At 35.4% G+C, this 12,280-nt stretch overlaps 4 protein-coding genes across 10 annotated transcripts; 2 read left to right on the forward strand and 2 right to left on the reverse strand.

The window, feature by feature from the left end:
* Window positions 1–59: 59 nt before the first annotated feature.
* LOC116915766 (V-type proton ATPase subunit e 2) lies at window positions 60–887 on the reverse strand. The gene is made up of 3 exons (XM_032920892.2): window positions 626–887; window positions 512–559; window positions 60–282 (listed from the first exon to the last, which is right to left on the reverse strand). Exons 1-3 carry the CDS (start codon window positions 721–723, stop codon window positions 174–176), a joined length of 255 nt encoding a protein of 84 aa, XP_032776783.1. The 5' UTR covers window positions 724–887; the 3' UTR covers window positions 60–173.
* Window positions 888–1,452: 565 nt separating this feature from the next.
* LOC116915765 (potassium channel subfamily K member 18) lies at window positions 1,453–3,586 on the forward strand. Of its 2 annotated transcripts, none has more exons than XM_032920891.2 (7): window positions 1,453–1,616; window positions 1,685–1,958; window positions 2,137–2,382; window positions 2,447–2,649; window positions 2,713–3,027; window positions 3,102–3,182; window positions 3,243–3,586. In XM_032920891.2, the coding sequence occupies exons 2-7, from the start codon at window positions 1,739–1,741 to the stop codon at window positions 3,435–3,437; spliced, it is 1,260 nt and encodes a 419-aa protein (XP_032776782.1). In that variant the 5' UTR covers window positions 1,453–1,616; window positions 1,685–1,738; the 3' UTR covers window positions 3,438–3,586. The 2 variants fall into 2 exon arrangements, with proteins under 2 accessions (XP_032776782.1, XP_032776781.1); XM_032920890.2 differs by having other exon boundaries at window positions 1,702–1,958.
* A 3,191-nt stretch (window positions 3,587–6,777) lies between these two features.
* LOC116936748 (GMP synthase [glutamine-hydrolyzing]-like) lies at window positions 6,778–12,249 on the reverse strand. 5 transcript variants are annotated; one of them, XR_006643556.1, is made up of 8 exons: window positions 11,766–12,098; window positions 11,515–11,626; window positions 9,015–9,122; window positions 8,620–8,871; window positions 8,252–8,555; window positions 7,854–8,095; window positions 7,623–7,775; window positions 6,778–7,561 (listed from the first exon to the last, which is right to left on the reverse strand). XR_006643556.1 is itself a non-coding variant. In XM_045169684.1 (5 exons), exons 1-4 carry the CDS (start codon window positions 11,736–11,738, stop codon window positions 8,765–8,767), a joined length of 378 nt encoding a protein of 125 aa, XP_045025619.1. In that variant the 5' UTR covers window positions 11,739–12,249; the 3' UTR covers window positions 8,162–8,555; window positions 8,620–8,764. The 5 variants fall into 5 exon arrangements, 1 of the variants encoding a protein (XP_045025619.1); XR_006643555.1 differs by having other exon boundaries at window positions 8,252–8,361; window positions 8,422–8,555; window positions 11,515–12,098; XR_006643554.1 differs by having other exon boundaries at window positions 6,778–7,350; window positions 7,411–7,561; window positions 11,515–12,098.
* Window positions 9,479–11,169, forward strand: LOC123470076 (E3 SUMO-protein ligase ZBED1-like). Of its 2 annotated transcripts, none has more exons than XR_006643552.1 (4): window positions 9,479–9,624; window positions 9,797–10,454; window positions 10,526–10,840; window positions 10,910–11,164. XR_006643552.1 is itself a non-coding variant. In XM_045169683.1 (4 exons), exons 2-4 carry the CDS (start codon window positions 10,344–10,346, stop codon window positions 10,967–10,969), a joined length of 486 nt encoding a protein of 161 aa, XP_045025618.1. In that variant the 5' UTR covers window positions 9,479–9,632; window positions 9,797–10,343; the 3' UTR covers window positions 10,970–11,169. The 2 variants fall into 2 exon arrangements, 1 of the variants encoding a protein (XP_045025618.1); XM_045169683.1 differs by having other exon boundaries at window positions 9,479–9,632; window positions 10,910–11,169.
* Window positions 12,250–12,280: the final 31 nt, after the last annotated feature.

Genomic DNA, 12,280 nt, shown 5'->3' on the forward strand with positions numbered 1-12,280 from the left:
GCTCTTGAGCGGAAAAGCTTAGGATAAAGACAAAAATGATAACAAAAATACCATTTAAGTGTCATTAATTAAATTCTTTTTTATTTCTAAGTGCGACATCCAAAGACAAATAAAACAAAGTTGATATTAACAAACCACACCTAAACATAGAGGAATGTGTATATTGACATATTTTAAGCTTTCCAGCTTGATCCCCATTCTTGTTTCATCACCAGCAAAGTGTGGTTGCTCATTTCTGGGCCAATGAGGGGATTCATCTGCATCAAATAGCAGCAAAGCCAACTGAAATCATAAGGTAATATTTTAGTACACAACTCCAGATTTAGTTGTTGTTGCAAACATGAAAATAACACTTGTCAAATGTCTGTAATAGCCAGCTTTACTATTTAATACTAACTTAAAACCAGAATCATTCCAGTTTTGACTAAATAGAAACTTCACTACTATTGTTAACTAATTCACTGAACATCATGAATGGTAATACTTGAAATATTATTAAAGCACAACTTACAATAACCAGCAGCTGCACGCAGTCATTACTAGAACTGTTTGAGTGACTCTATATGGATGAAAACATTTTGTGTTAATAATCTTGATTACAGCTTGTTTCCCAATAAAAACTTACCCTCTATTTGGACCTTTCGGAACGAACCAAGGTAGGATAGCACCAACAACGAACCAAAATGCCGTTACGACAATGATGGGAATCGCACTTGCACCCATTTTTTAACGCTTATTTTTAACAAAGATAGTTCGGGAAGAAAGTCTTGTGTACTTGAAGAAGCTTGAGTTGTTTAATATGGCCTCAACGCAAGATCACATGCAACGATATCTGTCATGTGACAGTTAACTGACAATAGTAGAGACTGGTTGCTCGTAAGACAATATGAGATTTTCCAAGAAAGATGCAACGACAGCGTCACCTACAGATCTAAATCAAAAGTTTTCACTTCAAGGCCTAACAGATGTTTCGGCCTTAATTTAGACTAGACTTGTGGCAGTTGTAAATGAAGGTAGCCATAAATTCTGCTCAAAAGGTTAATACAATCTGGTACCAGAATTTCACCTTATGCAAACATTGCTTCCTTAAAGTAATAGTTATTTTACCATCAAATTATTCCGTTTGGGGGTGCTGCCACTTGGCGGCCGAATTACCGATCTTTTTTACTCTGCCAGTTGTCTCCCTCAAGGGGATTGGCTGAAGTTTTTCAGTATAGTTAGATATCTATGATCCATGATGTAATAAAAAAATTATTTCTCATACTAATACTTTTGCATCACTGCGCTTTTTGTTTTTACAATAGTTGCTAAACGCGACAATTCTTAGGAAGTAAACTGTACTTCAGGCTTTGTCCGTGTGTCGTTCCTCAGTACGTATCGTGTATCGATCAATCGTAAAAAGAAGGTTCCGCATTTTGTCGCATTTCTAAAATTAAACACGGGGGTTGGAGTGCGTTGGGCGCGGTGTTTCTACTTAGTCGCTACCACCAGAACAGCAAATCTCAGGAAAAGTTAGTCGTCAAGAAAGAAGAGCGGGTTGTAGTCTATAAAGATCGCGGCTCGTAGTTATTTTAAGAAATTGTGACACGATTTTGGGTTCATCTCACTCATACGGGGTAAGAATTATAATTTCATGGCAATGCTTTTACAAAATTATCATTTATGAATTGTTTTTTTATTATGGGATTTGGCGAGGAATAGCATATGTTATTTAGGTAGCGGGAGCATAAACTGTAATATGGATAGTGTAGATAGTGCCCCTACGTTGGAAAAAGTCTCGTTGTGGCGTGCTACCCGTGAAATATTTCGAGATTCCCGATCAACATGGAAAAATCTCTTGATCGAATGTCCTTCTTCATGGCGCACTATTCGGTCTGGCTTATCATGGTGCTGTTTGCTACTCCTCGTGAATGGAGCTTTTTGGCTCTTCGGTGGGCTTCTCTTTGCTTCGTTGGAAGGTACATATTTTTTTCCCATGTTTGTATTAAGCTTTCGTCTTTGACCACAACTTTTTCTTCCTCTGGCGTTTGATTGGATGCCGCTAGATGGCATTTAGTAATTTGCAGATAGTGATAAAGTAAACACAGGGGTGAAATGTTGTTTATTATTTACATAATGTCTTTTGTTTACCTCGAGGTTGGCACGAAAGTCGCTACAAGTGTGGAGCCCTGCGCATCCGCCGTCACTTCATCGAAGAGTTATGGGAACAATCTTCAATTCTGCCTGAAGATGAATGGAGGGAGCTGGCTCGCCAACGACTGATTGATTTTGAAGACCAGTTACATGAAGCATTCAGCGCTGGTCTTACCTCTTACACAGGAAAAAGAACATGGGGATTTTGGGATGCCGTTGCTTTTAGCATGACAACCGTGTCTACAATTGGTTAAGTTTTTCCAAGCATTCTGTTTTCACAATATTTGCATACTGTGAATTTTGTTATTTTCAGGTTATGGCCATATAGTACCGGTAACATGGCTAGGACGAATGATCACAGTGTGTTACTCCACATTTGGAATCCCCCTTTTTCTTATTCTATTGGCTGAAAGTGGCCTACTTCTTACCCGCATACTGAAGCTCTCCTGGGTTTATATTGTTAGGTTTCATGCAACTCCATCTGGGAAAAGAATTTGCAGCTCAAACATCATAAAGGTACACAAAACATTCAATATAGTCATGAAAATATCTTGTCCATATTTTGTCTTTTTTAAATAGAATTTTCTGAAGCTAATGCATAACACCTTCAAAAAGATTTTTGAACAAGGAAAATCTAAAAAGTTCATTGGGCCAATATTTGAAACTATTGAAGGATTCTATGATAACACAATTAACAGTGTTAATACTACTAGAACCTTCTGTGTTGATGATCAGTTTGATATTTCAGCGCCAGTAGCAATTTGCCTTCTTTTCCTTTATCTTCTTTGGGGATCTATACTCTTTTTTCTTAGTGAAGATTGGTCTCCGTTAGAAGCATTTTACTTTGTCTACATAACACTCACTACAATTGGATTTGGAGATTATGTACCACAAGTAAAATTCCAATCTTTCCAATGCCAGCAACTGATCTTTTAAAGTGTTTCTAATTATTTTTATTTTTAACACAGCATCCCCTAGCTCTATTGACATGTGTTGTATATATAATATTTGGACTTGCCCTAACAGGCCTTTGCCTAAATACCATACAGGTAATTCAAAGTGTATTTGGAGCTTCTGAAAAATTAAAAGCACACGTTTTCTTTTTCAAGAACGAACTTTTAAGAACAAGTGACAACGTCCGAAACAAACTGTGCACGATACTCGGGCTTCAGTTAAATAGTAATGAAGTCGTGAATCTTGGATGCTTACGAGAAACTGTCTTACAACCTGATACGTCTTGCCATCCTGAAGAAAACGTACCTGTACAACTAGATGCAACAGACAGAGACAAGAAGGAACAATGAAAAAGTGTTGCTTGAAGTAACTATATATCCTTTTATTTGTTTATCTTTTGTTGGAAGTGACCTTTTATTAATAATTGTTTTTGATGAAACTTCAGTGTTATTTTGACTTTGGTTGTATGTATTAAAAGCATACACATTTTCAAGTCAAACTAAAAGTTTTTTTCCAAATCAACTATTAATAGTATTTTCAGGTTACCAAAACTAAGTGAATCTAAGCTGTGAATTTAGCAAACAACAAAATAAACTTGGTTTAGGTTCATTTTTTCATTTCAGTACAAGGCACTAAAATCCAAATAGTTGTTATTCAAGCTCAAGATCTTTAAAGTAAACATTGGCCTTAATTGTGAGTCATAGTGTGGTCAAAATAAGAACTTTTGGATCTAATCCCTGGAAAGCTCCCTTTTGATCAAAACACCTACTTGGATTTTATTAAAAAATTTTGGTAAATACTTAATTATGAACCATGTTACACTCATGTTAAGGACTGTTTGGGTATCAGTGAGAACTATGGGCTATGGCCTTCACTAATGTATAGGCCAAATCCAGCTTTAACTCAAACACAAGCCATTCTAGTATTATATTAGTATAACAAATATTGATTAGTTTATTGCCATGAAAGTGCATTTTTCAAACAGTAGGTTTCAGAATCATCAGGTTGATTAATAAGGAACTGAATTTTCAAATTTTGCTTAAAATACTTGAATTTGATTCAGAATTGAATGAAAATCACGAAAATCAGGTTTATTTTCCTATTGGTCTTATAGTTTTTTATTTAAACGTTAAAAACCATAAATTAAGTTGTTGCGCTAACAGCACTGTTTTCGTTAATTTTTAAAACGGCTGGTTTAACGAGAAAACCAATGTCTAAATCGAAATCAGCGTTCAATTTCGATTATGCCGTTTGATTTTTGGAGAATTTCAAGAGATGTCGTTTTTCGCCGATTTTGACAAAAGTGGGAAGGCTATACCCTTCCTACTTTTTCATTTTTGGCCAAATTTCAAATTTTGCTTAAAATACATGAATTCGATTCAGAATTGAATGAAAATCACGAAAATCAGGTTTATTTTCCTATTGGTCTTATAGTTTTTTATTTAAACGTTAAAAACCATTTTTGGCATAATTTCATATTTTGCTTAAAATACATGAATTCGATTCAGAATTGAATGAAAATCACGAAAATCAGGTTTATTTTCCTATTGGTCTTATAGTTTTTTATTTAAACGTTAAAAACCATAAATTAAGTTGTTGCGCTAACAGCACTGTTTTCGTTATTTTTTAAAACGGCTGGTTTAACGAGAAAACCAATGACTAAATCGAAATCAGCGTTCAATTTCGATTATGCCGTTTGATTTTTGGAGAATTTCAAGAGATGTCGTTTTTCGCCAATTTTGACAAAAGTGGGAAGGCTATACCCTTCCTACTTTTTCATTTTTGGCCAAATTTCAAATTTTGCTTAAAATACATGAATTCGATTCAGAATTGAATGAAAATCACGAAAATCAGGTTTATTTTCCTATTGGTCTTATAGTTTTTTATTTAAACGTAAAAAACCATTTTTGGCATAATTTCATATTTTGCTTAAAATACATGAATTCGATTCAGAATTGAATGAAAATCACGAAAATCAGGTTTATTTTCCTATTGGTCTTATAGTTTTTTATTTAAACGTTAAAAACCATAAATTAAGTTGTTGCGCTAACAGCACTGTTTTCGTTATTTTTTAAAACGGCTGGTTTAACGAGAAAACCAATGTCTAAATCGAAATCAGCGTGCAATTTCGATTATGCCGTTTGATTTTTGGAGAATTTCAAGAGATGTCGTTTTTCGCCGATTTTGACAAAAGTGGGAAGGCTATACCCTTCCTACTTTTTCATTTTTGGCCAAATTTCAAATTTTGCTTAAAATACATGAATTCGATTCAGAATTGAATGAAAATCACGAAAATCAGGTTTATTTTCCTATTGGTCTTATAGTTTTTTATTTAAACGTTAAAAACCATAAATTAAGTTGTTGCGCTTACAGCACTGTTTTCGTTAATTTTTGAAACGGCTGGTTTAACGAGAAAACCAATGACTAAATCGAAATCAGCGTTCAATTTCGATTATGCCGTGTGATTTTTGGAGAATTTCAAGAGATGTCGTTTTTCGCCGATTTTGACAAAAGTGGGAAGGCTATACCCTTCCTACTTTTTCATTTTTGGCCAAATTTCAAATTTTGCTTAAAATACATGAATTCGATTCAGAATTGAATGAAAATCACGAAAATCAGGTTTATTTTCCTATTGGTCTTATAGTTTTTATTTAAACGTTAAAAACCATAAATTAAGTTGTTGCGCTAACAGCACTGTTTTCGTTAATTTTTGAAACGGCTGGTTTAACGAGAAAACCAATGACTAAATCGAAATCAGCGTTCAATTTCGATTATGCCGTGTGATTTTTGGAGAATTTCAAGAGATGTCGTTTTTCGCCGATTTTGACAAAAGTGGGAAGGCAATACCCTTCCTACTTTTTCATTTTTGGCCAAATTTCAAATTTTGCTTAAAATACATGAATTCGATTCAGAATTGAATGAAAATCACGAAAATCAGGTTTATTTTCCTATTGGTCTTATAGTTTTTTATTTAAACGTTAAAAACCATAAATTAAGTTGTTGCGCTAACAGCACTGTTTTCGTTAATTTTTAAAACGGCTGGTTTAACGAGAAAACCAATGACTAAATCGAAATCAGCGTTCAATTTCGATTATGCCGTGTGATTTTTGGAGAATTTCAAGAGATGTCGTTTTTTGCCGATTTTGACAAAAGTGGGAAGGCGGGATGTAGCGGGGATGATTACCGCACGCTTCATAGTACATGGATACGTGGTCAGTTTTGCCGTAAGGACAAACGGTTTCCGAGATTCTATGTCGAATTGGCGACTAGGCCAGACGCTACCGGGAACTTTCTGAACGGAGTGATGGGCCCTAGTAATTGTATTGTTTATGTAGTAGTAAGTAGTTTAAGTCAGTGTCTCCGCTTGCCATCAACCAAGAAAAGCCGAGACACTGCCTGAATTGCATTTGAACCCCCGGGGAGATTACCCGGGGCGTGGCTAGGAGAAGCCGGAAGAGGATGGAAGGTTTTGGACAAGTTTTTACGTGAGAGATTAACCGTTAATTTAGATTTGTGGGTACCTCTTCGCCCTCACACGATATCATAGAACTTAAGGACCCCCACGTCCCCTTTCCGGACAGCGCACTCACAACCTTTGCTGCTGATCGCAGTAGGGGCATGACCCCCTACGGGCTTATCACAAGTCAAGGGAAAACGGGCCACATAAAAGAAGGGAGCCCAGATATGCAATTCAATTTATAAAAATTTTTATATTTTATCTTCCAGATTAATCAGCGACTAAAGGTAACGTGCAGGTAGCGTCCTTTGAAATTTCCACATGCCCTTCCAGCTGTTATCGTTTCTTTTTCCTTTTTTGTATCGGAACTTCGCGAACGGAGTGAGGGCCCCTAGTAAAAAAACAAACGAGAGATTAGTGCCGAAACCTTGAAATCACCGCGCATCTCTGGGGTAAAGTCTTTAAAAAAAAGTATCGGTCGATCCATTATGGACCCACACTCCGTTCCCGAAGTTCCCGATAGGGTCCATCCTGGTCGCCATAAAATTCCGGAAACCGTGAGCTCTTCCTGCAAAACTAACGATAGGGGATATCGACTAATCAAGAAAGTCATGTTAGTTTATCAATGGGCGTACAGTTTCTTTAACAAACGCCCAAACCGGGCGAACTAGTTCTCAAGTTAAACGTCATCTAGCGATAACTACCTACCTTTGGCAAACCTTGAGTAGTGCTTCATTGCTTCGCCCTCCGTAATTAAGACACATAAGCATAGGAAAATATGATGTAGCACTCTGACGCTGTGTCAGCTACAAAAAACGTTCTGAAGCACATTAAATCAAATTAAACGCTGATTTCGGTTAAGTTACCGGTTAGTAATGATTCTTGGCCGTCTTAGTCCCAGTTTTCGTTTTGATACGTTCACCTGACTCTTTCTGGTGTAAAAGTACCCGGCTTAACTGTTGCAAAATTTATCATTTTTCTATGATTCATTAAGTATTAAATCATAGTGCCTGTTAACTATTTCAAAACAGATACTTTTATACATTTTACACCTGAACATCTTTGTTAATTTAAGTACCTTGTTTGGAATATCCACTTTTGCTGTTTTCAACACAATGTGGTATGCAGCTTACAATAACAAAATTTTGGCTTTCAATCTCAGTAAGTATTTTTGCTTAATCAATTATAATTTTATAGCATACCAGACCAATTAAAACCAGGCTTAAATTACCTGTAACATTTTCATTCCTCGTCCGAGAAATAGATTATCCCAAGTGAGATTTAAATCGTTAGCTCTTCACCTCATCACCTCGTCCGAGAAATAGATTATCCCAAGTGAGATTTAAATCGTTAGCTCTTCCATCTGCCAATTTGACAAACGAATCGGCAATAATTCGACGTTTTTCTACGGGATTAACATTCCGACACAACGACAAAATTTGACGTCCATGCAAGTTGGTGCAAGCATCGTAGAAAGTCAAACTTCATTTAACCTAAAACAATTTGAAACCTCAAATCTGATCGCTGGTAAGAAAAATGAGAAGCCACTGTCTGTTAAAAAAAAAAAAACTCGGTCATAGAACAAGAATTATAAACCATAGTATTTGAGATGTGACACTTGTGACAGGACGACGTATCAATTAATCTCGTATCAAATTTTGGCCAATCATAAGATTCTGAACCGTCCAGAAAAGTATCTCAAATTACCGGGAGAATGAGCCCGAGTTGCTGTAAACTAGTGACGACCTGCTCGGATTCGTCTTTACGCAGGAAACAGTTATCGGTATAAATGCCCTGCACTCGTGACGAGTTATCACCTGTAGAAGTGCTTCATGGAAAAGGGCAGTACAAATGGCGAAATCGACTCCACCGCTTACCAGCATGAGCACGATCTGTTCACGTCCGACCGTACGCCGGATGTAATCGATAAACTACTGCTCTCGTTTCTTCAATGTGAAACCTCCTTGCAATCCACAGATGTCGAACAAGAAGTTATGCAACATTTTTCGTCCTGTAATTTTACACCAGCCATTAAGATCATTGTTTCCCACTCAATCGAAAGGAAACCAACATACCGTTTTCAATTAAATCATGGAACTAGACTCCGTAAAGACGGCGTTCAGTATCGGCAATAGCGGAAATAATATGACGCGAACATTTTGCGACGCAAACGCAACGCAACCCTTCTGCAACCTTGTCTACCCCGTCACCATGGATCAGTTATACCATTTGCCGAGTCTCTAAGCCTTTAAACAATGGGCACTCCGTTTCTACTTGGTTCTTGAATTGCCCATCTTCGTTAACATCTTTTCTCTCCACCATTCCACCTTAACAGAACAAAACAAACAAACAAACCAATAAAAATATTATAAGTGTTATTAATTTTATGACATAATTGTTATTTCTGAATGTTAAATACTGCTGTGAAATAACTTGAACAATAAAAATTTGATAAAAAAGAATTTGTTACCTAATGCCTTGTTGATTAATTGCATGCATAACAAATTCCCGGCACTCGAAGACGGCCGGTAAAGATTGCTGGGTCGTATAGTGGGGCATCCGCTGCGTATACTGGGACCTGTTCAAAAGTAATGTAAAATTCATATTTGACTCAACCATTTCAGAAACTTGACCCTAAACATATCAGTGTTCTGTATTTGTCAAATAAAATAAAATAAAATACAAATAAAATACAATAAAAACGGTATTTTTTATTTTATTTTCAGCGTTTATTTTTGTTTAATTTCCCCTGTATTTTATTTGGTATTTTCTGCGTTTTTATTAAAATACTCAAATAAAATACTCAAAATACTCGACGATTTAAAAAAAAATTATGTCAATTTTCGACCTTTTCTACTTCCTTTTCCTACTGTTTAGTATTTAAGAATTTCACTAGCAGCCGACAACAAAACAGTGCCTCGTCATTATGTCAAGCATTATTAGACGATAAGACGCAAGATAAGACTCGTTTCTAAAATTGCACGACCTACCTCAACAGTTTAAAAATTTTACTGCATACAATTTATCCTACTGACTGAAGACTCTGAAGTCTGAAGTACTAATTTTGTGATTTATCACTGGTAAAGTGGTAATATATTTTTACTTTTATTGTTACATAGGGGTATCTTGTAGGAATGTATAAGTGCAAAGTTTGATTTGATTTATTATAATCTTTTTAAGTTTTCCATGTCATAAATTGTGACATGGGTGTTGAGTCCTGTTGACTATATATGTTATTTTAAATTGATCTAGAACTAGAATATCCCTTCAAGACTTCATGATATCGAGCAAATGGGGCGTCCAAAAATGAATAAGCCTATACCAACCAAGAAAGGCCAGAGAGGAAGGCCTCGAAAGAACAATCCCAAACATCCATCATGTGAGCTCGACAATGATGTTGGACAAGAAGTTGAAAATATCCCAGAAGAACAGGATAGTAACATAAGTGAAGAACAAGACGAGAATGAAGGAGAGCAAGATGAATCAAATACAACAATTGGTTCCAACTCAAGTGGAAGTTCAAAACCACCACCTGGTAACCTAATCTCAAACTTTACAATCCAAAGCTGGCCCTCTTGGCGTAAGAAATTTTTTACTAACTGGAGAGAAGACACCAAGAAGGTATACGCCCAATGCCTGTTTTGTCAAGATAAACGTTTTTTTCTCTGGATCAAAACAAGCTTACACCAACTTTTCAACTCATTGTTCAAGAGTTCACTGCGAAGAATGGCAAAAGTTTACAGCACCAGGAACAGTTCGAAATCAAGGTTCAATTAAGCCTTTCACTGTTCAAACTACGATGCATAATTCAAGAAAAAACCAGTTAGACGTAGGGCTCACTCGAGTTGTAAGCGAAGGGAATCTTTCTCTTAACATCTTAGCAAACAAAACTGTTCGTGAATGGATTGAGGTAACATATTCATAGTTTTAATCTAACCTCAGTTTGTTGTTATCACATTTAACATGTGTTACTTTTTTTAGATGGCAGTTCCTGGTTACCATTTGCCCTCGGTTTATGTAATGAGAAACTCACTCATACCACAAAGATATGAACAAATTAAGGAATACATCAAGAAGAAACTGTCATCCTGCACGGCTTTATCTATAATACTAGATATTTGGTCATGTAAGAGTATGGTCGGTTACATTGGCTATACTTGTTCTGGAGTATTGAAAACATATGAGCCGTTCAAGTGCTTCTTATCAATTAGACAAGTCAAAGGGAAACATACTGGTGAAGCAATTCTTAATGAATATGAAGATGTCATACAGGAGTGGGATATTCCAATTTCAAAGGTAAATCTATATAATTTAAGACTATTTTCTCCAAGACCAAGGATAATTACTACAGATTTTTCTTGTTAGATCGAACTAAAGCTGGTTTGTTTGAAAAGTTACTTTTTCTCAAACATAATTCAAAGTTGATCAATAACCCTGTGGCCTGTTGAATGACTTGAATCTCATTTCTCATTGAATTGAACTCAATTTTTAATGATTGATCAGTTAATAAACAAAACTGGACCAGCCAACAAAGAATAAAAAATGTCTTTTACCTTTTCTAAAAAATTACTATTCACAAACTCACCAGATATTATGCGTAGCTTCACTAGCTTCAGCTTGACTATAAGTAAACAAAAAAAAGATCGTAAAAAAGAAAAGTATTTGTATTTTATTTTATTTTATTTGGTATTTTTGACTTTTAAAATAAATATTAAAATACTGTATTTTATTTGGTATTTTATTTTATTTTATTTGGTATTTTTGAAAAACCCGAGAAATTGTATTTTCCAACCCCAGTATTTTAAAATAAATGTATTTTATTTTAAAAATACGTCAATTTTTTTCAAATACAGAACACTGAAAACATATGTATACACTTCCATGTTTTCAAACGTTAGGTTTAACAATAACATTATACATTAAGCAAAAAAGCCAACAAAAAAATGTTTGTTTTGGGTTTCAATGTTTACCTCCTGAAATTATAATTGCTTTATAGCCTTGTTGAAGCAGAAGGGCAGCTGGGGTTTCGAGGGCTAGAATATCAGATTCCACACATTGTTCTCTGACTCTGCAATCAATAACCTAAAATGTAAATTTTTTAATTAATAAATTTTTATATCATCTATCACCCCATAGATTTGTGGGTGGGTGTCTGCATGGGAAGCTGAAGATTGTGGAATAAATCTCCATTCATGAAAACAATAAAAAAAACAATTGATACCAAAAAATAGCAAATTTCTGTGGATTAACGAGTAGCCTAAAGAATGATTAAAACGGAACAAGAACATTTATTAGCTCCAGCTTAACACTTGACGATTTTGTAACATCAGCAGCTGGTCCTCTTTACAGTTAACACGTGTCGAATCTTTCGTTCTAATGTCACAAATTCGTCTGCTTGTCTATTGGAAAATGGAAACGATGAAATCGATAAAAAATGTAAAGAAAAATTATAATCAATATTCAATAGTAATTTAAATTTCTCCTGTTGGTATCGTTAGATGACGCTATTTCTTGCTGATTATTTCCAACAACAAAAAAATAAAATAATGGTGAGACCCTGGGGTGCTGAAAATTTTGGGAATAATTTGGCATTCCGTGGGCGCCGTGGGTTTGACGAGAAAGCCAATAACTTAAGCGAAATCCGTGTTCAATTTTTATAATACCGTGTGATTTTTTTCCTCTTAAACCTATCGGGAACTTCGCGAACACCGAGAGCCGTTGAGTGCATAACTTAAA

The sequence above is a fragment of the Daphnia magna genome, linkage group LG2, assembly GCF_020631705.1.
Source record: "Daphnia magna isolate NIES linkage group LG2, ASM2063170v1.1, whole genome shotgun sequence".
NCBI classification, from domain to species: Eukaryota; Metazoa; Arthropoda; class Branchiopoda; order Diplostraca; family Daphniidae; genus Daphnia; species Daphnia magna.